Below are 25,457 nucleotides of genomic sequence, written 5' to 3'. Positions count from 1 at the left end.
TTTAGCTAAAGTTTTAGCATTTTGCTAACTTTTTTAGCTAATTTGGCATCTGAGGTTTTTATGCTAATTTGCAATTTAGCTAAAATTTTAGTAATATGCTAACTTTTGGCATCTTCTAAGATTTTTTGGGGTCTAATTTGGAGTTTAGCTCATTTTTAAGCAACACACTAAATATTTTGATAAATTGGTATGTATTAGGGATTTTTAAGTAATTTTACTACATTTTTTTTCAGAAATTCAGGTCAACTTTATAGTACTTTAACAAAATTTCTTCTTTTTTAAGTAAATCTAAAATTTTGAAAAAAGTCTTTGCATTTTCAGCAAATTATTTAAGCAAATAAAGTAAACTGTGTCCCCATTTTTTAGTAAAAAGCTTCAGTGACTGCTTTCAGCTAAAAGCTTTCTCACTAGCATTATTGTAGGTTATGCAACTTTTCTAGTTATGTTTCATTCTGCTTCTCACACTTGAAAAGTTTCTATGATGACCTTTTTCTAGCTGAGGAAACTTCCACATTTCAGTGACTGACAAATACTTTTTTCCCCCATAGTGTGTTTACTTACAGTATATGTCAACATATGAAAACAATCTCAAAGAAACTCCGATGTTACTCACATTCAGAAGCAGGCACTTATTCTCCTTGATGGCACCCAGGCAGCCAAGAAAGCCAGTTACCATGACGATTGCGCCGATGGCAATGACCATGTTGGCAGCCGACAGTGAGGGGAACGAGGGTGAGAAGGTGGCGAAGCTGCCCTGTGACACGGAGAGCCAGATGCCCACGCCGAGCAGCCCGCAGCCGCATAACTGCAAGGCAAAGAGACACGACAGACGACAAGGTGAGAAAACGCATCGGCTGCTATCTGTTCAGTCAGACAGAGAAATTATTTACAACTCAAGTCCATTTTTAGCCGCGGCCCCTGCAGGCCAGCTTATGACGGCGGACCTCCTCTGAAATGCAAGGTTATGTGTTTTCGACTGAAACTGAAAAGCTCGCCTGAGAGAACCCTGTGAAGTCTCAGGCTCCCTCTTGTTTATTCAGCAGTTACCAAACACTGCTGCATAAACAAGAGCTTTTACACTAATTACAGCCATGATAAGTCAATAACATCTTTGGAGAAGATTACAACAGAATTGGACTTGGGCCACACTGCATTTACATATTCAAGCTGATTACATAACAGCCAGATCAAGCAAAGATGTAATTACTCCAAACCCCTGAAATCAAACTTCAAACTCACATAATTGAAGTTTGCTTACAGTAGAGGGAGCAATTCCCTAATCTCAGGACATGGCTGATGTGTGTGACATCTGGAGAGGGTGCCGGATCAGGTTTACCGAAGGTGCTGAAGTGTTGGTCTGTTTGTCAAAGGGTTTAAGCATCGTAAACACCCCTTAAAACGGGCTAAAAATAGACTTAAACAAATTCCAAAGTTGAATATGTAATGAAAGTGTGGCTGGCCATGATGCCTGCATTCTCTCCTCCTCCTGATCCCCTCGTTTCTAATCCCTGCACCACTGCGCCACAACACTTTAATGCCCGTCAGCAATACGCGGGGAAAACCTGCAGTGTGCAAACAAAAACACACCAAAACACACATTCATATTCAGCATTCAGATGCAACCAACATCAGGTGGGAATTATGGAAAAATATGGTTTTGTTTGAAAACTTTATTTTTCTACAGAAGAATAATGAGCTCACCGCACACAGAAGTCATTTTTAAACATCAAACGCTGTCAGATCGCACTGAAACTTGCAGGTCTGAATGAACTGGGGTTGAAGCACTCATATAATAAACAAATGTGACATTACTTTGACAAATGGTTAGGTCTGTTTATCAGCACTGTGACACTAAAAGTGCTCAAAGTGCCTTAATGCAAACCGCTAAGTCCACTGAACCCAAAAGTAGCTCTCGGTGATGCTGGTTGATGATGTATGAGGAACTCTGGGGCCTCAGCGGCGAGCCTCATCAGGCGATGATAGATGCTGAAGGTTTAATGAGTCCTACAGGATCTGCAGGTTCGTACACCGCACCATCCCATCTCGACTGTCACATAAACTCACTCTCACCATCATTAACCTGTGACTTCTGAGCTGTGGCGGGAGTGGGAACAGGTTGACCTCGGAGACAGAAACTTGTTTTGTACGGAGATAGACGGGACTGTAGACGCGTCAAGAAAATAAAAAAAACATAGTTAGAAAAGCCCCTAAACTAATGTGAAGTGTATTTTGTGGCTAACATAGTGAAGTATGTTCTGTAGAGCAGTGGTCTCCAACCACCGGACCAGTACCAGTCCGTGGATCAATTACCACCGGTCCGCGGAAGAACTAATAATTATATATATATATATATATATATATATATATATATATATATATATATATAACACTGATACATATACCAGTTTGGGATGTCAGAATTAGGGGCGGGGCTGCTCAGCTCATCTCCAACAGCCACGCCCCCTCAGGGGAGATTTTTGAAACAGAGGCTTCAGATCAACAAGAAAATGGCTTTTTAAGACATTTTGGTTTTGGGATTTTGGTGAAAAACTTAATAATTGTAAGTATAGTACTTCTGGGAACATTTATTTTTAATAAAAAAGTTGTCACTTTAAAGGAACAGAGTTGTGAAAGCAAAAAAGCCTTGATTAAGATTTGAGGGATTTGCACCGCTTTGACTGCTCTGAGGTTCTCCCTATTGTAGGTGGCGGAGGAGTGCTAACGAACAGTAAAAATACAATAGAAGAAGAATCTCCTTACTGCTGCTACCTAAGTGACCGCGCTGGTCTGGTGTGGATACCACATCAGCGTAGAGCGCGTTCTTTAACGCCGGTGTGTAAGCACCTTGACTTTGAACGGTCACAGAAATGCACAAACAAACTCATCCATTCAGATTTAGAGACCTTATGTGTTTTATCAATCCTCCATAGTCCACATATGTCAGATGACTAGGGCTGGGAATCACTAGGTACCTCACGATACGATGATATGTCGATGATAATTGGTAAAAATCATCTCACATTGTATAGAAGAACACATCTCTTGTGGGAAAATATATCCCCATTTATTTTTTATCTTGAACAAAATCATAATAAACAACTTGTGTCTTATTTTGTGCAACAAATAATGGACACTTTTGTGCAAATCAGTAATACTATGCCTTTGACAAGCATTGACACCAATTGAATTGGAATTATCTGTAAAATTTAGTGCTAACAAAAGGTGCCCACAACAGTCAGTCTTGCTATCTATCTCCAGGGGAACGTCTCATCAAAGGATGACTAGAATAACACTTTACTGCCTCTTCAAACAAACAAGAAAAGATCAATACTTGGTGCGAACCCATTGAGAATCAATCGGAGGACTAAATATTGCAATATATCGCAATATCGATATTTTGGCACACCTCTACAGATGAATGAGTGAAATGATGATCAAATCTATTGTCAGAACTGTTAATTATTACGTTTAAACCACATGTTACTATTCAGGTATACGGTTTTGTTGTGAATTTTAGGGCTGCCACGATTAGTCGACTAATCAACTATTAAAACAGCCGACAACTATTTTAACAGTTGATTAGTCATTGAATTGTCCACTAATTGACAACTAATCGATTATTAAATTTGTCTTTGACTATTTTAATAGTCCATTAGTCGTCACTTTATATTACATGGAGTCAGTAAACTATAATCTTCATTGTCTTAATTTTTAGTTAGTTTAAAGCTAATGATGGTGAAGATGTGTGCTTAACATTCACTTTGTTCATGACCCGATTGGTCGACTAATCGGTAAAAATAATCAGTGATTAAATAATCGTTTGTGGCAGCCCAAGTGACGTTACACTGCGGTAAAATCCTCATGGGTTGGCTGGTCCTCAGCCACAAAAAGGTCAGGGACCACTGCTGTAGAGAGTCAGTGTTTTAAGAGAATGTGCTGTCAAAGTTAAGGGCAATAGGTGGCTGCAAACAGACCTGGACATTTACCCCCTTTGAGAATCGGCCGTTTATTGGGTCACACACACGGAGAACAGCCCGGACACACCGATTTTCCGACCGGACGAGATTGAATGGTATGAGTAAACACCCCTCCATGCTGTCTCTTCAAGATGGGACTTCTGTTGTGTGTACAGAGCCAGGATGGAGAGGAGGAACACGTTCCTTTGAGCTGTCGCTGCTTTCTCAAACCCTCTCCGAATGTTCAGACAGGCAGGAACAAAACAAACTTGTCCATGGATCTAACAGTTTGGCCCTTTTGACTGAGATAATGTTCAATGTATCAATGTTTTTTGTGCGATCTGAATTCCGTCTCACCTCAGGTGTTGATGCCTGTTCTGACCCTCTTGTAATAGAAAGTGTTAAAAGTGTTTGTTCGGAGCGGAGAGGAAACGCTGTTGTTCTCAATGACGCTTTGTCCCTCAATGGATTCCTCGACGTCGGCTTTCTGTTTAATCTGTTTGAATGCATAAAGAAAGAGCCGCGGCTTAACAAGGACATCTTTTTTTCTCAGAAATTGTGCTGGAAGAGCTTGAGAAGAGAAAAAAAAGATGAATTGGTTCTCTGCAATACTTTTAATTATTTATATTCTGAATAATTCAAAGGCAACTGAATAACTTGGGAGGCACGTGCCTGCCCTGTCTGATTCACCGGCTAAAAACAGGACAGCAAAAGCGCTCATTTAAAATGCTGGTTAAGGTCATGTTTTAATGTGAAGCACCTGATGTGCAGAATCACGGCTATCCAGGAGAACAGCTTTTATATAGTGTGAGGAGGGATTTAAGGAAGCAGGACTAATAGTAAGTTAAAGAGGACAGATGGATCAAGTGGATTTACAACTAGCGAGGGGGAGCGCCAAGAGGTTTAACGGTCCAGGTGGGGAGGGATACTGTGCTTTATTTTAATTGTGTTTAATGCCCGGTGAAGTGAGCCCATCCAAGTGTGTCACTCTCTTAAGTGACTATGAAACCACCCAACCCCCTTCAATCTGTCTAATCTGACTCTAAGAGGAGGATGGTGTAATCTCTGCCCTGCTTTGACTGCTAATTTTACACCACAACTAAATACCAGGCGGTCATAAATCCCCGACAGACGATGTACCTCCAATGTGCACCACCATGAGGGCCTGACCTTCGATCTAGACGTTAAAGTCACTTCTGTTCTCAAGTTCACCTTTTGAGACCGGTCCAATGAAGATTTGGTCACACCCAAAGTTCTAGAGAGGATTAAGGTCACTTTCAAACTGGATTCGGTTCAGAGAATGCTAAAAAAAAATGTCACACCATTTCTGTAATACCACTGATCAAGATGGTGAAAAAGTCAGAGGGAACTTGGCTGGGAACAGGTGGCTCCTGATATTATTGACCGGACGTTGGAATTATTCGATTTACCCTAACCCCAACCCTAATTCTGAGGGGTTTGGACCCAACTTTATGTCCAAGTATATGAAATATCCCAACTTTGACTCGACCCAGCCAAACCCAAAAGTCTTCAGAATTGTAGAAAAGCTTTTGTTGAGGCTCAAAACAAGTAAAACTTGTGTGTTGTTGTTGTTGTTGTGTAGTGCTATGAGGGTACTTCCGTTTCTGGTCAAGGACTTCCACTTCTGTATGTCTGCAGTCAGATCCTCTTAGAAAAAGCAGGAAAAAGAAAACCAACTAGTGTCACTCTCTCAATAAAAAGGACGGTACCTCTAGAATCAACCCAAATACCCTGTTGACCATTTTCCAACATTTTTCTGAGATCTAGTTCTTAAGTCTGGCATCCCAAATAGTTTACATCTCAATCATAGTACACTGTAAATGTGCTGTTTACTCCCTTTAGTCCAGTTCAGTTTAATTGGTCTAAAGAGGACCAGGTTTCGGTTGTCCGGTCCACATCAGAGTTGAGGTAGTCTTCACATTTGCCAAATGAAGAGGACAATCAAATAATAATTTGATCCTGCTGTGAATCCAACTACAACCATGAATGATCGCCAAGGAATAATAAAGTGATCTATAAAGCTAAAGTTTGGGTTCCACACACTTGTGGAATTGGTTCTCTGCACCCTCTAACTTTAGAAGGGATGAGCTGCATTCCCAGCTGCGTTCAGGAACCATTTGATGTTTTAACCCTTAATCCAACTCTTAGATACTCAAGCTATTCGACCATCTTTTTAAGTTCTTTGGTATGTCCCAACTGTGAACGTGAACCCAAATTATTCTAGGCTGAAAGCAGAGACTATCAGAACAACAACAAGTTGGATTCCACATTTTATTTACGATCACCAAATAGAACAGGAGGGTCAATAGTGCCTAAAGAATATGACTGAAGAACTACAAAATAAAAACATGCAAGGATTTTAACTCTTTAAGCTTTAACACTTTACTACCGTAAAGAGCAGTTCGTCCAAAGTGACAGCTCTAGTATTAAAGAGTTAATTCCTTTGTTGGTTTTCCAAGAAAAGAGTCATGACCGGGTCAGATGCGTTGAGTTAGTGGTAGGATTAGCACTACAATGGGATGTGAAGAGAAAGAAAAAAACCCCACAAAACTTGATCCACTCCAATGTTGACTTTATGCTTAAACTTTTACAGATTTTTCCTTTTTGGAATTTATTGGTGGACGACAGTGTTGTGTGATACGGAGTCAGGGATATAGAAGTAAAATAATTAGTATAGTTGATCATAGCTCAACAAACTAGATGACTTTAGAACTCGTTTTAGAGATGTCATAACAGTAACGCGGGGCAAGAAATGCTACAATGTCTTTGTAGGCGAGTCTGGAGGTAAATAAAACACATTAAGCTCAGGTAAAGTCATTTTCAGGTAACTGACTCTGACAAGGTCTCCTCAACTCAAATGACTAGTTAGTTTCTCTTGTATATAACAAACCAGTACTTTACCTTTTATGACCCTCTGGGGGTGCAGTAGTGTAGCTATTTTAGCAATGTGCTAGGTTTTTATTTTTGGCTAATTTGGCATCTACTGGAGACTTTTTAAAACTAAAAAGTCTCCAGCTAATATTATATTATAGCTAATATTTTAGCAATGTGCTAATGTTTTTTTGGCTAACTTGGCATCTACTGAAGGATTTTAGACTATGTTGGAGTTTGTCTAATATTTTAGTAATGCGTTAGCTTTTTTTTGGCCACTTTGGCATCTAGTAAGGTGTTTTGGGCTAATTTGGAGTTTAGCTAAAATTAAAGCAACACACTAAGTGTTTTTTGCAAAAGTGGCACGTATTGAAGACTTTTAAAACAAACCTACTACAAGTTTTCAGAAATTTAGGCCAACTTTACCAATCTTTTATAGTTTTTTTTTTTTTATGGAATTTCAAATCTTAGCAACTTTAGCATTTTGCAAACAGCTTTTGCGTTTTTCAGTTAATCATTTAGCAATTAAAGTAAATCGCTTCAGCATCTTCAGCGACTACATTCATCAAAAAGCATTCACACCCCACTTTACATTTCATATTTTGTTTTCTAATTATTTTTAAGGATCTCAGTCAAATTAAAACATATTAGACTAGTTCATTTGTTGATAAACTGTCCTTTGCTGCTTGTTGTACCAATAAATCCTGTTTGGTTCTGACTTCTGGTAGATTTTCGACCTCCACATATGCTCTGGAGTTCACTCGGGTTTGCCCTCATCTTGATTAACATGTTTCTTTACCATCAACATCTCCATCAGTGAGCAACCACAGCTGACAAACGACAGTGTTCCAAGTTCACTGCAATTTTAAGCATGTTTTCCTGATGGATAAAGTCTTCTGGCATTCTAGTTTTTCAGATGTCTCTCTTGTTTACTTGCTGGAAAAAAGCTGTCAGAGCACATCAGCTGCTTTCCCTTCATGTTGTGTTTTATCATGTTGCAGAGCATCCATGCAGCACTGAGGTAGTTATGTTCCAGGTGCTTACTGCATCACTTTGAAGGTTACTTTCATATTTTAGGCTGATAGGAACATTTTCAAACTCTTCTTTGGCAGGACTGAATGCCTAAATGTCACTCGGGGAAAACTTATTAAGAATCCTCCAGGGAGCAGACAAGAGGAGAGCAAAATTAAGTTTTCACCGGAGGAAACAGGAGGATATGAGATGAGGCTCTGACAAGACGAATCAGTGGGTCTTGCTGTCAGGGGGCTTTATAACAGTCTCAGGGTGAAAATAATTGCAATAATACTCCGAGAAGCAACTGTGACGCAGCTTTCCAAACAGAAAGGTGATGTGAAAGAGGTCAACCATCCAGGGTGTGAAAGAAGATAGACTATTAAGGGCCAGAGAGATTGGAAAACAGACTTGAAATGTGTGCAAGAGAGAGATGTTGTGGGAAAAATGAAGGATAAAATAGAGCCTGACCCCTCATCCAAGTGGCTGACTTGGAAAATTATCGGTTGCTGCGGTAACTGGCTCGGTGACATGGAGCCACCTGCCGCGGGATGCATTTCAATCTCCCCCGCATGAAGGGGGTCTAAGCCTGCAGGTGGAACAGTGGAGGATGTTTCACACTCTCATCACTTGGAAAGGTCCCGACCTACTGTAAGGAATGGCTGCCTCTGTCAATTACCGCTGTCCTCCGTGACTCCTCTCACTGAAGGACTCAATGAAGCGCTCAGGTTGTGGAGTTTGAGGGAGTAGCTGTGCGTCGGCAATGAGATTGAGAAGCTTTTGATTCAGTTCTTGGTGGAGATCTTAACGGGTCAAAGGTCGGACGCTTGCTCACGCTTAAGTTGTAAATACACACTAATATATCTCTGGCAATGAGAACCTTCATCGACTTCTAGCAATTCAGTTCCTGCCATTAACTAATGGTATTAATGGATACTGAGAGTACTGGCACGCTCCACATATATATTAATGTCAATAACACATTTCCTCCTTTCAAATACCACCACACTATGGAATTCAACCACAGAGATGTACAGAACAAGCTGCTCAAGAATGGCTTATTGAAGAACAACCTCGACAAAACCCATAAATCCCTGCTACGTGCACTCACACAGGGGGAGGGACCGGTTCCTTTGGTTTTTGGGTTTCCGGGTCCATGGAGGATCATAGAGAGGAGCAGCTGCATCTTGTAGTTCACTTAAGCCACGTTTCCATTAAGCTGTACATTCCGGTAAGGGGTGGCGTGGTACGGTCTAGTCCACATGTGTCAAGGTCAAGGCCCTTCAAGTAATTGTATCCGGCCCTCCAGATCATTTCAGATTTCTGTTGTTAATGGCCCGATGTTATTTTGCGCAACAGATTCTCTCTCCCAACTCGTCACATGTAGACGGATGGTTAAGGCCGCATAAATAAGTGAGTGTCGGTTTTTGATTAAATCAGAGGCCCCCAACCTCCGGGGACAAACCATTACCGGGATGTGGGTATCCTAACCCTAACCTTACCCCAGTACTGGAAAGTCGGTACCGAGGATCAGTACCAGTTCCAGATCCAGTACCGATTCCTGAAGCAGAGTTTTTGACATGTGGCATTTTTCTTATGACAGAGAAAAAAATGTAATCAGAAATCTTTTCATTTTTGGGTATTTCTCCACTTAAACTGCTGCCAATTTAACCGTTGCAAAGACTCTGCGTTTGAATTAATGCGCCTTTGTGATGTCACAAAGAACTGTCTGAGAGCGAATACGCAAGCTCCCGATCTGCCTGATTGATAAATGCAAGTTTGTTTGTTTTTTCGCAAGGTTTGCGAGAGATGACATTTTTATGTAGCAGTGGTGAAGATTTACGCTAGCAAGACACAGAGCTATCATAATCAGACAAGGAGGGATCAAGGGCGGGGCTTCTCAACTCTGCACTAATAGCCACGCCCCCTCACAGGAAATTTTGGAAATAAAGATTCAGATAAACATAAAATATGTCTTTTTAAGACATTAAAGATCTGGTATTTTGGTTAAAAACTTCATAATCATAATTAAATCACTTTATCAAAATAAGAAATAATAATAATATGGGGACCCACTTCATAAATAAAGGTGTTTTTAATTATTTCTTATGGAAATTTTTAGGGGATGGAGAAAATTGAGCCATAAATTGCATTTCTGAGTATTTCTTTACTCAAATTGGTATGAATCAGGAGTAGACAAAAATTGGAGTTTGAAAAAACTTGTAGGCCACAAGCTCTCCACTCCGCTTTATTCCACTGGTTTCCACTAGCTGGAATATGGATCAAAACTGTACCGTTGGATAGCTCTGATATTGCTCACCATCTTTATTGCATTGCTAACGTTAGCTTGGAGTTGTGAGGGGCTATAAGCTAGCTGGAGAGAGTGGAAACAGCCCCAGCCACAACTCAGATGTAAAGTTCATGAAAACGACACTGGGTTTTGGATTTTAGCTAAAAAACTGCATCATCATGGTTAAAAGACTACTGAAATGAGATCAAAAGATGAACAGAGTGGGACTTAAACCTAATTTAATGCCTGATCCACTGAGATTTCACCCAAACCACAATCCTAAGAATTCCTGCACCCATTAGTTAGTTTCCATATAAAAGTAAAGCGGAAAACATCTAAATCTTGAATTCTACAAGTTTTTCAGAAACAGAAAGTCTGCGTAGGAGGGTGGAGCAAATATCCTTGTTAGGTTTTATTTACAACCTTTAACTATCAGCAAACACTATTATCATGTGCATGGTTTTGGAAACTGTGGGACAGTTTGCAATTTGCCTTTTTACAAAAAATACTGTAAGGAATCCAAAAATGGCTGCAAATTGAGGCCCCCTTTACAATTTAGTTGTGTAAAGTGCTCCTATCTCATCCTTAGGTTAATCTATTTTCATGACACATTTACAGTCATCAATTGCTTTGCAAAGAAAGAGTGGTGGATGTGGATTCTGGCATGATATCAGCACAACAAACCAGAAAATTAGAGAAAATGCCTACATGACAATGCAGCCGAAGATAGAGCCACTCTATCAGTTCTTAATCCCCTCCTGCCCTTTCCTGGGACTCCATCACTTCTTTTTTTTCTTTTCTTAAAAAAGGAATTCTTGCAGCACATCAAACCGTCTGCCCTTGCCAGCATCGATTCTGCACTGTAGAGAGGACAGAGGATATTTGCTGCAGCTAAAAAGAGATTTTTCAATTTTCCACATGATCCTGAGAGCCACTGACTCATGTCTCCAAATGTGAGAGGGAGCCAGATTTATGAAACAAAACAAAGTAACTGTAAACATCAAGAAAAAGTGTGAAAATACCCCAAAGTAAAAGAAAGTATATTTATGTTTTCTACTCAGTAAGTGAAACGCTACTTCCTTTGAAGCGTGAGCCGAAAGCGCATGAGTCATTTAAGTGTAGACTCTCCAGAGATGCTGCGTATAAATAAAAGGAGCGTCTGAGAGGTTTGGTTTATTAAGACTTCTTCCAGGTAAATACCTACTTCAGCTGAGTTTATCCTCAGCCGTCACGAATAAACAAACACAACAGCTTCTCCTCTGACGGAAATCCAAATGAATTTCTCAAAATGATCCGTATCCATGTTGGATTCAGTCTATAGCCACCTTACTTTCTTAACCAACCTGGAGAAACTTCTGTGCTTTAGGTCTTTTATCATTATTAGCATTTTTCAGTTCAGCCCGGCTGCACAGCGTGAGTGAGCTGAATTACAATAAGCGCGGCGCATTAAACCCAATTAATCCGGTATTAGCAGCACTTGTAGCAGGACTTTTGACTCTGGGTAGTGAGTATTCTTTAATGGATTTAAGTGGAAGCACATTCCACTAGAAACAAATTTAAAATATGTAAAAAATAAAATAATTGCGGTGCTGTTCTACCCGAAGACCCTGAGGGCAGACGGAAAAAAAACGAAACACTTTTGTACAGAAAATATTTTTATAACCAAAAGATTTATGAATATTATTGGTGAATAAGTAACATAAAAAAGAAAAATCAATGCAAAAGTATGAGGGATGTTTGAACTCTTATATATGTCACTGTAGCATTACAATGATGAGACCAGCAGGTAAGTTCCATGAAATCCTTCTGGTTTGTTTTCATATTTGCTTTTAGATTTCATACTGGTTAGCTAAAATGTTAGTATTTATTTTAGAAAACACGACTTTTGGGAGTCAATAATCTATTGTTTTAATAGCAATTGTTCTTTTAGAGCCCATCAGTGGAGGTTCTTCCCGACATCTGGACTTACTGAAGTCTGTTTACGAGTCGTGCATATTTAATGAGCCCCCCCAGCATGTTTTTTTTTTTACATTTCTCTTGTCCATAACTGGCAGAGTTGTCCCACAAACACACACAGGTATATTTGGAGTCTTTAGACTCCTCCGTTTCCCAGGAGGCTTTGGCTGGTTTAATAGCTGGAGGCTAGAATCTGAAGAGAAGCACTGAAATGTGTATTCTCAGTCTGTTTCCAATATTCAACAGTTGCTTGGGATTTCATCTATCCATGCATCCATCCATCCATCCATCTATGCATCCGTCCGTCCGTCCGTCCATCCGTTCGTCCATCCATCCGTCTGTCCATCCATCCACCCATCCATCCATCCACCCCTCCGTCCATCTATCCATCTATGCATCCGTCCGTCTGTCCATCCGTTCGTCCATCCATCCATTCATGCATCCGTCCATCTATCCATCCGTCTGTCCAGTCCATCCGTTCGTCCATCAGTCCATCCATCCATCCATTTATGCATCTGTCCATCCATCCATTCATGCATCCGTCTGTCTGTCCATCCATCTATGCATCCATCCATCCGTTCGTCCATCCATCCATCGATCCATGTCTGGGTTTATCAGATCATTCAGACTCTCCCAGTACAATAAGCTTCACTGCGGAACTGCATCTTAATGATGGCGCTTTCAGCAGTACTTCTGTCCCTCTCTGACCCAGTTTGAAGACTTGCTCTCCTGTATTAGTCCAAGGGAGAAAAAAAAGTAAGAATAAAATGAGATGAACTTTTTATCAGTGTCTCAATGCAAATAAAAAAAAATGTTGTGAAGAGACAGAAGCATTAAGCTTCTCCTCCATGTTGAATTTGGACTCCACCCATCGATCGCATCACAGATACGGTATACTGTTCGGTACTTAAGGTTAGGGTACCGGTGTGGTCCACTTCCTGGTACCAGTTTGTGGGCCGGAGTTTGGGGAGCTTTAATTTAAAAAACAATGAGTTGGGGAAACCCAAAACATCCATTTTTGATGAGTAAGGTCCTTAATCATGTGACTTAGGGGTGAGGATGTGTTTGAGTTTCATCCAATGACAGGGTTGGTCTTAATGAAGCTGTTAAATAGTTGTCCTAATTCAAGGCCCAATCCGAATTCTACCCTTCTCCCTTCCCCTTTATTTGAAGTGGCAGTTGAAGTCGTGTCCGGATTATTCTTTTTTAAATGTCACCCTCCAAACGGAGGGTTCAGAAGTCCAACGTTGCGAGTGTAAACCACGTCGCGCTGAGAAGCGTTTTTCTTCTGGTGGGTGCGCTCTGAAGCACAGAAGTTTATATTTAAATGTCAGTAATGACTTTTTGTTGTAGCCGCAGCTTTTTAAAGTTATAAAACCGCTGTTGTTATGTACATTCAAGCACTGGAAGCTTCGCGCTAACGCTAGCGGACCGGCGATTATTGATGACATCATCGAACGAAGTCGTATCCGAAATTTTAGACAATATTTTTTCATAACCCTCCGTTTGGAGGACTAAATGAAGGGGACGGAAGAAGGGAATAATTTGGAATGAGCCTAAGTCATTGCTTAAGTCAGTCGTTTTTGTAACAAGAATTCAGACGTGAGAAAGCCTTCATTTGCATGGAGGTGTGATTTCTGCAAACTCCTCGTGTATAAAGAGGAAACTGTCTCTTCTGTGTTCAGATGGTCACTACTCCTGCAGTTTCATCCAGGACGTTTTCCTTTCCGCACATCCGTTAAAACAACAATTGGGTTTGACTCTTTGGGCTTCCTGGTTATTGCCCAGTGAATTCTCTGCAGCCAAAATGAGCTGTATAACAGGTCAATTATTTACAGAGGCTGTGGTGGAAGCTGAGGTGCTTTCAGGCTCTAAATTAACTCTGCATGAATTCAAAGGACCCCAAAAGATGTGAAATGTGGGATTAAAAAGTGATGTGACCAAAGTTAATGTTTCATTTGACCAGAAAAGTCTTGGAGGATTTGCAATCTCTCAGCCTGGCGGAGTGTTCCTGCAGCATGCTGTTTCCTAATCCAGAAACAAATGTTTTTTTTTGTGGTGGTAAATTAATTTTGTACATTTTTATGTGATTTTCAGCATCTGGCAGGGAGCCTTTAATGATAATTGGATGTGTATGTTTCCGTTTGGCTGATCATGCAAACCCTTTCAATGGCAGACTTGCTGCAGCGTTTTGACGGAGTAACTCTGCTGGCACGCGGACATGTGGGATTTCACGGGTCTTCAGTGATGCACCTGTAAATGATGCAGGGCTTGGCAGGCTTCCCCCCCTTCCTCTTTTCTCTCCCAAGATTAGCTGAAAGGCCTATTCATTGCAAAGTGACTCTGAATCGATCACCGCAGGAAGGATTAAAGACAGACGTGCCTTTCTCTGGCTGTCCACGGTCACAACATTTCTCACCCCCGCCCCGAGAAAACAAGACACAGGACGGAAAGTCAGGAAGGTGGCAGACGAAAGGAGATGAAACACTTTTGACTAATTTGGTTTGATAGATCTCTAACATCCCAACATGACTCTTCAATGAGCCGAGAACCCAGAGGCACCTCAATTATGCATCGAGAACAAGCAGCAGATAGAGGACAGTCGCTCTATGATTGGAGCCGGAGCCACCGTCAGTCAGAGTCGGAGAGGATGCTCACGAAAACAGAGTGTGCAAGCCAAATACACACTACAAAGCACAGAGCCAAAGACCAAAGGCTTCTTGGTTCAAGACACAGACAGACACTGCTACAGGAGAGGAAAGCTTCCTGACTTCTTTATGCTGCAGATGTGGGGCGGCTGCAGGGGGTGCAGCTGCATCAAAACCGCCCAGACTACCCGATTTAAATATATAACCTTACAAAGACGTTCAAATGGAGCTGTTTTCATTGACCTCAAAGATGCATCTTTCTGGGTATTGGCTTACAGTCAACATGTCAGAAAAGCACCCGTTAAATCGTGCGGAAGCTGTCGCTTTTATTGGGCCTGTTTGTTGTCACATAAACGGGCTCGCCTGCAGAGGCTCACAAACAGAAAATTTCTCACTCCGGTTTGCCAGTGCAGCCGCGCCGAAAATCCTAAGAGGCAGGCGGAGGGTTGGACCGTCTCCCAGTGACTTTCACTGGTTGAAAGGCTTAATGAGTGTGCTGGCTCAGCAAAGGTACAGGATGGCCAGAATACTGTGTATTATACAGTTTGAACAGCCTACCCGACTCCCACACAACATGTGAAGCAGAAGACCAAAGGGTGCTCTGGTAAAACACAAAGTCAAAAGTACCATCAGTACGACTACGCTCATCCCTCACGGTCTCTAAATGAGCTCAAGGTGAACTCTATCACCTTTTGGAGTCTGCAACCTTTCAAATGTTTGTGCTGTTAACATTTAAGACCGCAGGTGAAACCATAGCACGAGGCTTCACGTTCTCAAGGACAAACCGTTGACTTAAGAAGTGTGTTTGAAAAAGGAAGTAGAATCAGGTCAGTATTATCGTATGAAGGATATAAGTTCCTACTCACTGTAGTGCAGCCTCTATAGGTCACACGTTTTCAAACTTACGGTTTAACATTTTTAGATTTTGCAGTCTGAAGCACCTTAAAGACCCACTCCCTATGAAGATTGTGTTGTTGGTGTTTTGTCGTGTTCTTGTAGCATTCCTCTGGTGATGGAGGACAGAAAAAGAAAATTAGTCTTAGAATTGTATTTCTGAGTATTTTTTTGTTCAAATTGATGTGAATGGGACAAAAAGATCGTATTTGTGATATAGAAAATCTGCTGGGCGGGGCTACATGCTCCCTGCTCCGCCCCTTTCTGATGGCAGAAGACAAATAGATCCATGAACGTCTGTTTTCCTCGTCTGAGCTGGAATCTGGATCTAAACTGTACGGCTGAATATAAACGATATTACTCAGCATTTTGCGTCATGAAAAGGGCGGAACTCAGGCGGAGCTTCAGGAATCGAGTCGATTTACTTCCGGGTAAGAAAAAGATCACGAAATATAACTATAAATAATTTAATTTTTAAAAACGTGTTTTTAAGTGTTCCAAAGGTAATATGATCATATATATGGACTCTGAAAGGATTAAGAAGATCATGGTATGGCCTCTTTAAAGGAATAAAATAAAATAGAACGCGTTTTAAACTGTATCATAAAGTATTTGTAATGGAAGTTGCACGCAATTATGGTGATGCTACGGTGACCTTACACCACATTCTAGTTGTGAGTAAGAACGGCCGTCTTGCTGACCACGCTCGAATGCTACACCCCCATAGGATGTCCACTCAAACTAAACTCTGATTGTCAAATTTCTTAGTTTCTAATAGTCGGGTTACAGAACCGTCTACAACCGTGATACGACCTGTGTGCCCCATACAGGTTTGCTTATTTTTTGCCCAATGACAGCCCCTATCCACCCGTAAGGGCAGTTGTAACTAAGGCTATAATATTGAACAGACCAGTGTTTAGCTCAACTGTCAATTAAGAAACCAAGGCTAAGAAAATCAATAAAATCAGAAAGAAACCTCCTTCATTTAGTATCTCGACTAAGACTGTCCTTCTGCACAGGATGAGCTTCTCCCTCAGAAAACTGAAAGGTGTTTATTATGCAGCTAGAAACCTCAGAGAGTAACATAAATAAGCCTTAGTTTCTAATAGACAGCCAATCTTCAGGATTAACTGAAGTGACCTTGCCTGGCTGCGCTCGCCTGAAAAACTAAATCTTTCACTACAATCATGCGTGGGGTCTCTGACAACAGCTCTCCCAACACGAGGCTAAAAAGAGCCGTGGGGTTTGTGAAAATGAGTGAAGCACTTGGACATCAGGTTCCTCGCTCGCATTCACAGCCCTAGATTCCCTCACCTGAAGCAAAAATCATCTGCAGAATTTCTCGAGCACGGAACAAAGTAGTACATGTGTACAGTGTGTGCATAAAGGTGTCTTCCACTGTGTGGGTCATTATTACATTTCTCTGAACACGGGGAGGAAATGGCCTTGCTGCAGGGAAGATCCGCACGCTGCAGAGCTGACCAAGATCTGACCTGCTGCCCGAACACAACTTCCATCAGGTGGCAGAACATCGCCAACGACGTTCCCCCGCAATGTCACGAAAGCTTATCCACACCTCAATGGAGGCTGGGATCTGCTTCGCCAAAGGGCGACTGGAACCCAAAAATACTAGTAGTATGACGTAAGGCCACGAGTCTCATCTGCAGAAACCCAACGGCTCTGTTCTCGAGGTCTGACTTAGTGAGGTGGAACAAATTCTGAACTAATGCATAAGAATACAATCATGCACATCTAAGCATATGTTTATTCCTGAAGCTGGTGCTGTGAATCGTATCACTTTTGTTATGTAATGTAGAGTATTATGCATCCCTGAGGGGACGGCGAAGATGAAGACACAAAACATGCAGATCCACTTAAATGAAAACCAGAGCGGATGCCTACAGATAAGGGAGGATATTTAAATTGAAAGACATGTAATCAATAGTTACTCTGCATGTCATGCTATATGGAAAGTGATTATTTTCCTGCATTTATGCTAGACTTTTTAATATCCTTTTCTCTTCATCTAGTAAATTATTCATTGGAGCTTAAAACACAACTATGGAGCGACACGGTGGAGGGAAGAGTTTGCTAATGTTAATACACCCTTTGTAGTAAAGAGATGAAGCAGCACATAATGGAAGTTGGCCATATTTCTTTTTATATCTTTTTTTCTCCTTTGATGCATCTTTTAAAGTCATAAAGAATTCCTAATCCCCCACAAATCTTATCTTCCCTATTTGCTGTGTCTGCTAGAAATAAATAAAAAAAGACAATTGCTAATAAGGCGATGCTGTAGAAACCACCCACTCTTTCCCTTTTTTAATTTTTCAGCAAACAAGTCAGGGAAAATCGACCTTATTCAAAGAATCGACTTCATTTTGGAGACAATGAATTTAAAGTGTGATTCAAAACACAACCTTACATTAACCAGTACAAAAAAGTAATCTGTATTCATGGAGTTGCAGGGTGTGTGCAGACGGCGTTTGAATGTTGATGATGCTCTGTCTGCGTGAGCTGCTCTTCCACAGGGAATCTATCAGAGAGGAAAAGGTTCTGTTTCAGCGTCCGCATCCCATCCACCAAACCGACACCTTGTCTTACAGCCAGAAACCCAGTTTTAGAGCAGATCGTATACATGTCGTCCCGTTAGCAGAACTCTATTCTAAAAACAAAAACGATTGCTAAAAAAATAAAAAAAAAAAAAAATTATTTTCCCTTAAATTGAATCTTCACCAATAAACCTGATGATCAACAAAAAACAACTGTTACTGTTCCAACTAAAGTTAAAGCTACAAGCAACATTTAACGGCCCACAGGTGCTACCCTCCCCCGTCCTCACTGGCTAAGCAGCTGCTCGATGCCCCTCCCCCTCGTCCTAGCTATCCTGGTCATAGCGGGATGTGACAAATTCATAAAAAAACACACTAAATTCAAAACTTCAGCTTTCTGCTGGTTTAATCTCCATAGCAACCATTATATTTTGTGGTCGTCTGGGGGTAATGAATAGGTCTATATCATTTTTGAAAGAATCGGAAAAAGTTAATTTTTTATTTCCTTGGCAACTGAGATTTTAGTTAACCTCCCACATTCCTAATATCTTCATGATGTACGTCATATTGTTTTGTTCACCTCAGCCTAACAATTCCTGTATGAAATTTTCACAGTATTCGAGTTGAAAAATGTGCGAGAAACAGGGGAACGCCACTTTTGCGAGGTCTCCAAGCTAACGCCGTTTAAAATCTACAACTTCTAATTCCAACATTTTTTTTTTGCAAATAGCTTCCCAATGATACTGAAAGAGTTAGGAAGCATTTGTTGAAGGTACTTAAGTTTTGAAAATTCAAGATGGCGGCCTCCTTCCGAGGTCAATGAAACTTTGGTCCTGGTTGTAGACTTTCATTGGTGGCATAAGTGTGAAATTTCACTGCAATCACCCAAATTAAAGTTCTTTTTTCCCATATCATGAGAAAATTGCCAAGTTTGACACTTTGCTGCATAATGGCTGCCAAGCCGTGGGTTACATAATTATTTTTAAACTTCCTTTAGGAATTCCAAACTTGTGTTTTGGTTCTCTTTTGTCGCACAACAAATTAGCTGGTCGTGAAGTCGTGGGACTTCAGATCGTCTCATGTCGCGTCTGTTCCATTGACTTAACATTAAAACTGGCCTCTTGAAACTGAGATTTTGGCCCCCGTTCCTTTTTTGACCGTTTCTCTTACTGTGATGTCATCATATTTCTCAGATGATTCTAAACTATCCCCAAAATTCATCTTAACTCTTTTCGTTTACATTTTGGTGAGTTTTTTAGTTTGTGGAGGAAGCGAAGTTTCCGCTCAAAAAGAAAGAAGACCTCAAGAACATCCTGGTCCTTCAATCCAGGATGGCTGCGGGACAGAACGAGTCTGGCCTCATGGGGAAGCTGTTCCTTCAGGCTGTTACTAAACCTATCTCCTTTAATGCTTCTGCTGCCCCTCACAATCTGATGGCTGCTTTTTATTCATCCAAAAACAGCTCAAGTGGGCTGATGGGTAAGAATTACCGAGTCCTATAAGGATCACTGACTCTGTCGGCAAACAAGGCTTTCAGACTCCCAAAAGCGATGACGTTCCATCAGCGCTTGAGAACAGCAAAATCTCTGACAATTTCCTTTCTCAACTGTCACACTCTGACTACAAAGTTGCGCTCTGAACGCCGACCTGCTGCCACGCGCAGCCCTGCTAAATGCAGAATTTCTCTTTAGATGGGAGGAAAGGTCACGTTTTGGTGGCGCAGAGAGCCCTCCTTGCTCTTCGTGTCTTCTTCCGTTCACCGCCAAACGCCTCATTGGAGATGCTTTCACAGATGACAGTCCAATTAGCACAGAAAGGAAATGGGCTGTGTAACGACTCCTTTCTGGTCAGCCAACCTCTGAATTCCCCCACAGCCACACACCTCATTGCACCGGACCTCACAAAGAGACATATCACTGAGAAATAGTGCGGCCTCAATCCCTGCAGTAATATTGTGATGTAATTGAAGTTGTATTATTCACTGTCATACACCTCAAGGGTGTAAAGGAAGGACAGGGGAGAGACACTGCGCTGGGGGGAAAGGGAGGAGCCGTCATTCAGGGCTGATGTCTCACTGAGGAGGCAGTAATGTGACTTGACTGCCCTGGAGACCCATAAACCCACATCAGCTCAGATAATCCTTGAAACTGCGTCTTCTTTAGCTCCTGGAGGTTTACATGACAACGCATTTAAGTAGTAATGGCTTCGCCGGGTCTTACATTCTGGTAAATACAACCCCAGATGGATGACAAAAGACTGGATGACACATTTTGCCTTGTTTGACCATCACCAAGTCCTTCTGCAGAACCAGTGTGAGCTGAGTGCATTCATTTCTAACCTAGACATGCATCACAGTCATTGCAGATTAAGTCTTAGTCATATGCACTCTTATGGGGGTTAACCTGGACGGGTGCCGCAGGTTTTTGGGTTATCTGGGCCTGTTGAGGGCCTAGACCACATGTGTCCAAGTCAAGGCCCGGGGGCCGGATCCGGCCCTCTAGGTAATTATATCCGGCCCTCCAGATCCTTTTATTTGATCGTTATTAATGACCCGATGTTATCTTGCACTAACGTATAATTTTGAAAAATTATATTTTTATGGAGAATAAAATATTGAGAATTATTTAAAGATTAAGTTGATTTATTTTGGAATAAAATTCCTACCTTTTTATTATTCATAATTATGTAAAAAAGCTACGGTTTTAAAATAAAAAAAAAATGATATAATGCTAGCTTTTTAGACTATTTTAGCATTTACTAAGATTTTTTAATGCTTTTTTGGAGTTTAGCTAATATTTCAGCAACATGATAGCTGTTTTGGACAAATTAAGGTTTTCTTTTTAATTTTTTTAGGCTGTTTTGGAGCTAGACTGATATTTACATGCTAGCGGTTTTGAGTTACCCAAGTTTTTTTTTGTTTTTGTTTGTTTTTCCGTATAATTTGGCATTTAGCTAATATTTTAGCCAGCTATCAACTTCAGCATTTTTAGCTTTTAGCTTCAGTGATTTTAGCTAATAACTTCTGAGTATTTAGCTATTAACGTCAGTGTTTTCAGCTATCAACTTTAGCGTTTTTAGTTAATAACTTCCACATTTTTAGCTATTAACTTCAGCGTTTTTAGTTAATAACTTCACTGTTTTCAGCTATCAGCACTAGCATTTTGAAAGGTCAAATTCAGCTTACAGCATTCACACTAGCATTATTGTAGGTAATGCTATATATCTAGTTCATAATTGCGTTAAAAAGCTACGTTAAGTTAAGTTAGTTTTAAAGTTTTAAAAATGTCGTTTTAGAGTGTTCAATAAATGTTTATCCCGTTCAGCCCGCGATCTAAGGTGTGTTTTGGATTTTGGCCCCTTGTGTGATTGAGTTCGACTCCTCTGGTCTAGACACATCACTCATCCACTAAATCAACTAAAGCCTAGTCACTTGCACTCGTATAGAGGTTGATCCATGTTGTGGGATTTCACTATTGCGTGTTGTATTTACTACAACCTGTTGCCCCTGTTAAATAAAATGTGCATTTTCTCTCTCAGAGTTCATGGAGCGGTCTACGACCTTCGTGTGAGCCACCTGCGTGATCTGCACAGGTTTGACCACGAGGCGGCCGTGGCACAGCAGTAGGGTGGTCCAGTCCGACTGGAACGTTACAGGTTCGATTCCTGCTTTGTCCGCTCATGTGTTGAAATGTAATTGGGCAAAACACTGAACCCCAAAAGGAGTCCAAGGAAGTTAGAAAAATCACTATACAAGTATGCACCATTTTTAACCTGCTGGTATACACCTGTACGGTCAGTTATGACTGAGGCTTTAAAATAATAAGAGAATTAGGGGAGATTTTCAGTAAACCGCAGCAGACGAGAAACAAAAGCATCCCAAACGAGATCATCACACTCTCACAGACTCATGAAGACGATTGTTTTGGTCTGGTTGTTGCATGCGCTCCATTAAACATTGTATAGGGCAGGACTGGATCGATTTCTCCTCCCCCACGCTCCCCTCATGTTTTACCATTATTTTTAGATATTTCTGCTCTTTTTTTCACATCTTCTGGTGGTGTTTCTTCTGTGAGACGTTATCTTTTCTATTGACCGGCAACACTCGCGGATACACAGTTCACAGTCAGTTCACGAGAGTGTCCAGAATCGGATGGGTTAGATAGTGTAATACAGACAGGTCTAGATCTTCTGGGTAAACTTTCATTATGTAACTGTTTACTAGGGTCGACCAATACTGATATCAACATCCGCATCCGTGCCGATACTGACTATTTTGACACCTATCGGTATCAGCTTTTTTTAAAATACGATATTGAACTGGTTGTTTTTCGCTTTGAGGCATTGTCCCGCCCACTGCACTGTATCTGATTGGTTAACCACGACGCACAGGCAGAGGCAAAGCCAATCAGAAATTGAAACTTTTTGCGGTGAGGAGATTGGCGTTTTCTCTGTGGTGAAGCTAATGTGTGCAAGCTTCATAACCACAGAAAATTCTCCTGAACAATAATATCAAGTAAAGGCTTCAAGAATGCGGTATAAATACCACGAGTTGGGCATATGAAAGCATGTTACCCGTTTTATTTTATTTATAAGAATATTGCAGATTAATATCTACCTAAATATTGCCTATCTGCCACCCAGACTTTAAAAATATCAGTATCGTATTGGCCTTACAAAAAACACATCGGTCGATCCCTACTGTGTACTATCTGTGACGGGATCTCCACCCTCAATAAAACCATACGAGGAGTCTTCAGTTTGTATTGTTGTATTGTATTGAAGAGAGAGTTACTGGTGGATTGAAAGTCTGAACGTCCAATCCACCAGTACCACACAGTTTGCCCTTCAGTAAATCTTCCACCGGGTGGGCGGGTGGTTGCCTGGAGAGTGGGGCAGACCTCCCATGGGGGGCCCTGGCTAGTGCCTGGGGTTAAGATAGGGGGATGCCAAGAACTCTCGGGGGGTGATGGGTTGCTTGTCTGGGGTTGGACAAGCTTTCCGGGGGTGGTGCCCCATGCCGGGCCCCCTGGTGCGGTAGGAAGGCTATTCTTTTGGCTGGGCTGGAGCTTTCACTCGCCATGCTCCTGTGCCTCCCTGCTTCTTGGTGTTGGCGGGCCCCTGTGGCAGTCCTGCTGGCCCTGGTCTGGGCAGCTGAATGGATCGAACATCCTCATGTGGCAGACCCCGTGCGTGTTGGGGGGCCCAGACTGCCGCTGCTCTTGGTTTAGGGGTGACCGGGAACTTTGCCTTCATCCAAATATTCTAACCAGTAAAATATATCCAACAAAATAGGCCCTCAGCTCATATCTGTTTGCTCAGCTGTTGGACGGGACAAGAAACAAAAAAAGTTTTTTCTGATGGAAGTGGAGCCGACTCTGTAAAGGGGAGGAGCTTAGCTGTAGTGGCTGTTAACAAGGACAAATCTGCAAAAGCAGGAGACAATCGATCATTTTAATAATGCAAATATCCAAGTTTTTCTGTGACTCTTCTTTGGGTCTCTAAAAAGCCAAACTTTGCCTGCCTTCTTTAACATTAATGTCATGAACTTTAACGTTTTAATATTCCGTGTGAGAGCGGTAGAATCCCAGTTATGCCGGATTTTTCTGACAGCTGCACGGACTGACCCCGGGGTGAGCCTGCTGGTATTTCTGCTCCTGAGAAGATTGGCAACTGCCTTGAATGTTTTCCTGCTCGGGATAATTTCTGACTTTAAAAACGACGGATTCTAAATGGTTTAAAAATCAGTCTGACGGACGTCAACCATCGTTTCTTCAGATCCATTTCTGTCTCGGGTCAATAAACTCTGGGATGCTGCAGACAGAAAAAACACCAAATTGTAGGTAATCGATCAGTTTAATTGGTTTGTAGTATTTAAGCTCCACGAACGCTGAGTTTTTTCACACAACCTAATTTAAAGACTCAATCCAGATGGTTTGGTATCTCCTGGTACAAAAGGAAAGGTTGTTTTCAGGAGTTGGACCCTCAGAAACGTTTGTTCCAGGATTGTGTGAGCTGCTCCCGGCCAGCATGAGAATTATAAGGAAAGCGTTTGAAGTTGGAGCAATCTGAGAGGTGGTGAGGACGCTGGGGTGGCACACGTCTTTCAGCATGTAAAGCGACACGCTCCACCACTTCCCTACACTTTACAAACCTGCATATTTTATAGCTCTTATCTAAGTCCACCGAGGCATCCGGCCAGGACTTTAGCACAAGATTCTCTTCTTTTTTAACAGAAAAAATAGGGCTGGGTTGATAAAATCGATTTGAATTGATTTAACATGAATAGATAAATAATCGATGCATAAAAATATAGATCGGATCTCCAGATTTTGCCTATGGAGATCAGTTTTTCAAAGATCTTTTGCCCTGGACCCTGTTTCGTTTCTTTTAGGCCAGTCTGAGAGGTCGCCTGTGTTACCTGGACAGATGACATTGCTCCACAAACTTTAACACCTGGCCAGGAGATGTTTACTATTACAATGGATACAAGTGCAACCTCCATCCGTTACACAATGGTACAGGGAGACTTTTAAAGTTTTTCCAATGGAGCACCTCAGTGCCATGTTAAAGGGTAACTCTGACATTTTTGACAGGACATGTTATTTTAGCATAGATTCTGTGTGCACCTTTAAATAGGTAAATATCTGCTGTGCTGGTTTGTGTTGGGTTTTTTGTTTTTGTTTGACAAGACAATCAACTATAGTAAAAAAAAATATATATATATAGATCGATTTTGCACATAAAGCTAAAGTCCAGCTTTAGCTTGATGCTAGTGTTTCATGGTGCTAACGCTCAGTCGACCTTAACATACATTGCTGACTAAATGAAGATCTTTATAGAATAGAATAATTTACTATGGACTCAAGGTCCAAACAAAAATACCATAAAAAAAAAACAAAAAAAGGCATGAATTTTCCAAACACTTAAGGAAATGTTTTTTATAGTAATCATTTGTGGTCTAAAGCCCAGTTTTTTGCTCATTCTTTCTTCTTCTTCCTGAATAAGGTGTAATATTATAGCATGATCGCCACCTAGTGGCCAAACTGAAACGTCCTCCAGGAGAAGCAGAACAATGTTTACAATGTTAATGATCTGAACATTTTTGTTAGAACTTCTCCATTTGAGAATCCATGTAACACTGTATGATTTTAACAATCTCATTATTTCACTGATACATTTTACATTATGTGAACTTTATCATTAATATAAATAAATTCAAAACATATAGTAGCTGATTAATTTATTTCTAAACAAATGT

At 41.1% G+C, this 25,457-nt stretch overlaps 1 protein-coding gene across 6 annotated transcripts in view; it reads right to left on the bottom strand.

Annotated features, from left to right (window-relative positions):
• The window catches only part of tspan9a (tetraspanin 9a), a 337,382-nt gene that overhangs the window by 53,703 nt on the left and 258,222 nt on the right, over positions 1 to 25,457 (bottom strand). For all 6 annotated transcript variants that reach the window (XM_024281296.2, XM_036212565.1, XM_036212564.1 and 3 more), the window contains one exon: positions 614 to 805. In XM_024281296.2, the coding sequence (XP_024137064.1) occupies positions 614 to 805 (192 nt within the window). The remainder of the gene's footprint in view (positions 1 to 613; positions 806 to 25,457) is intronic.

This window comes from Oryzias melastigma, linkage group LG6 (assembly GCF_002922805.2).
Source record: "Oryzias melastigma strain HK-1 linkage group LG6, ASM292280v2, whole genome shotgun sequence".
Taxonomy (NCBI): Eukaryota; Metazoa; Chordata; class Actinopteri; order Beloniformes; family Adrianichthyidae; genus Oryzias; species Oryzias melastigma.
Note: the sequence above shows the minus strand (reverse complement) of the source record. Positions and strands in the feature narration are given on the sequence as shown.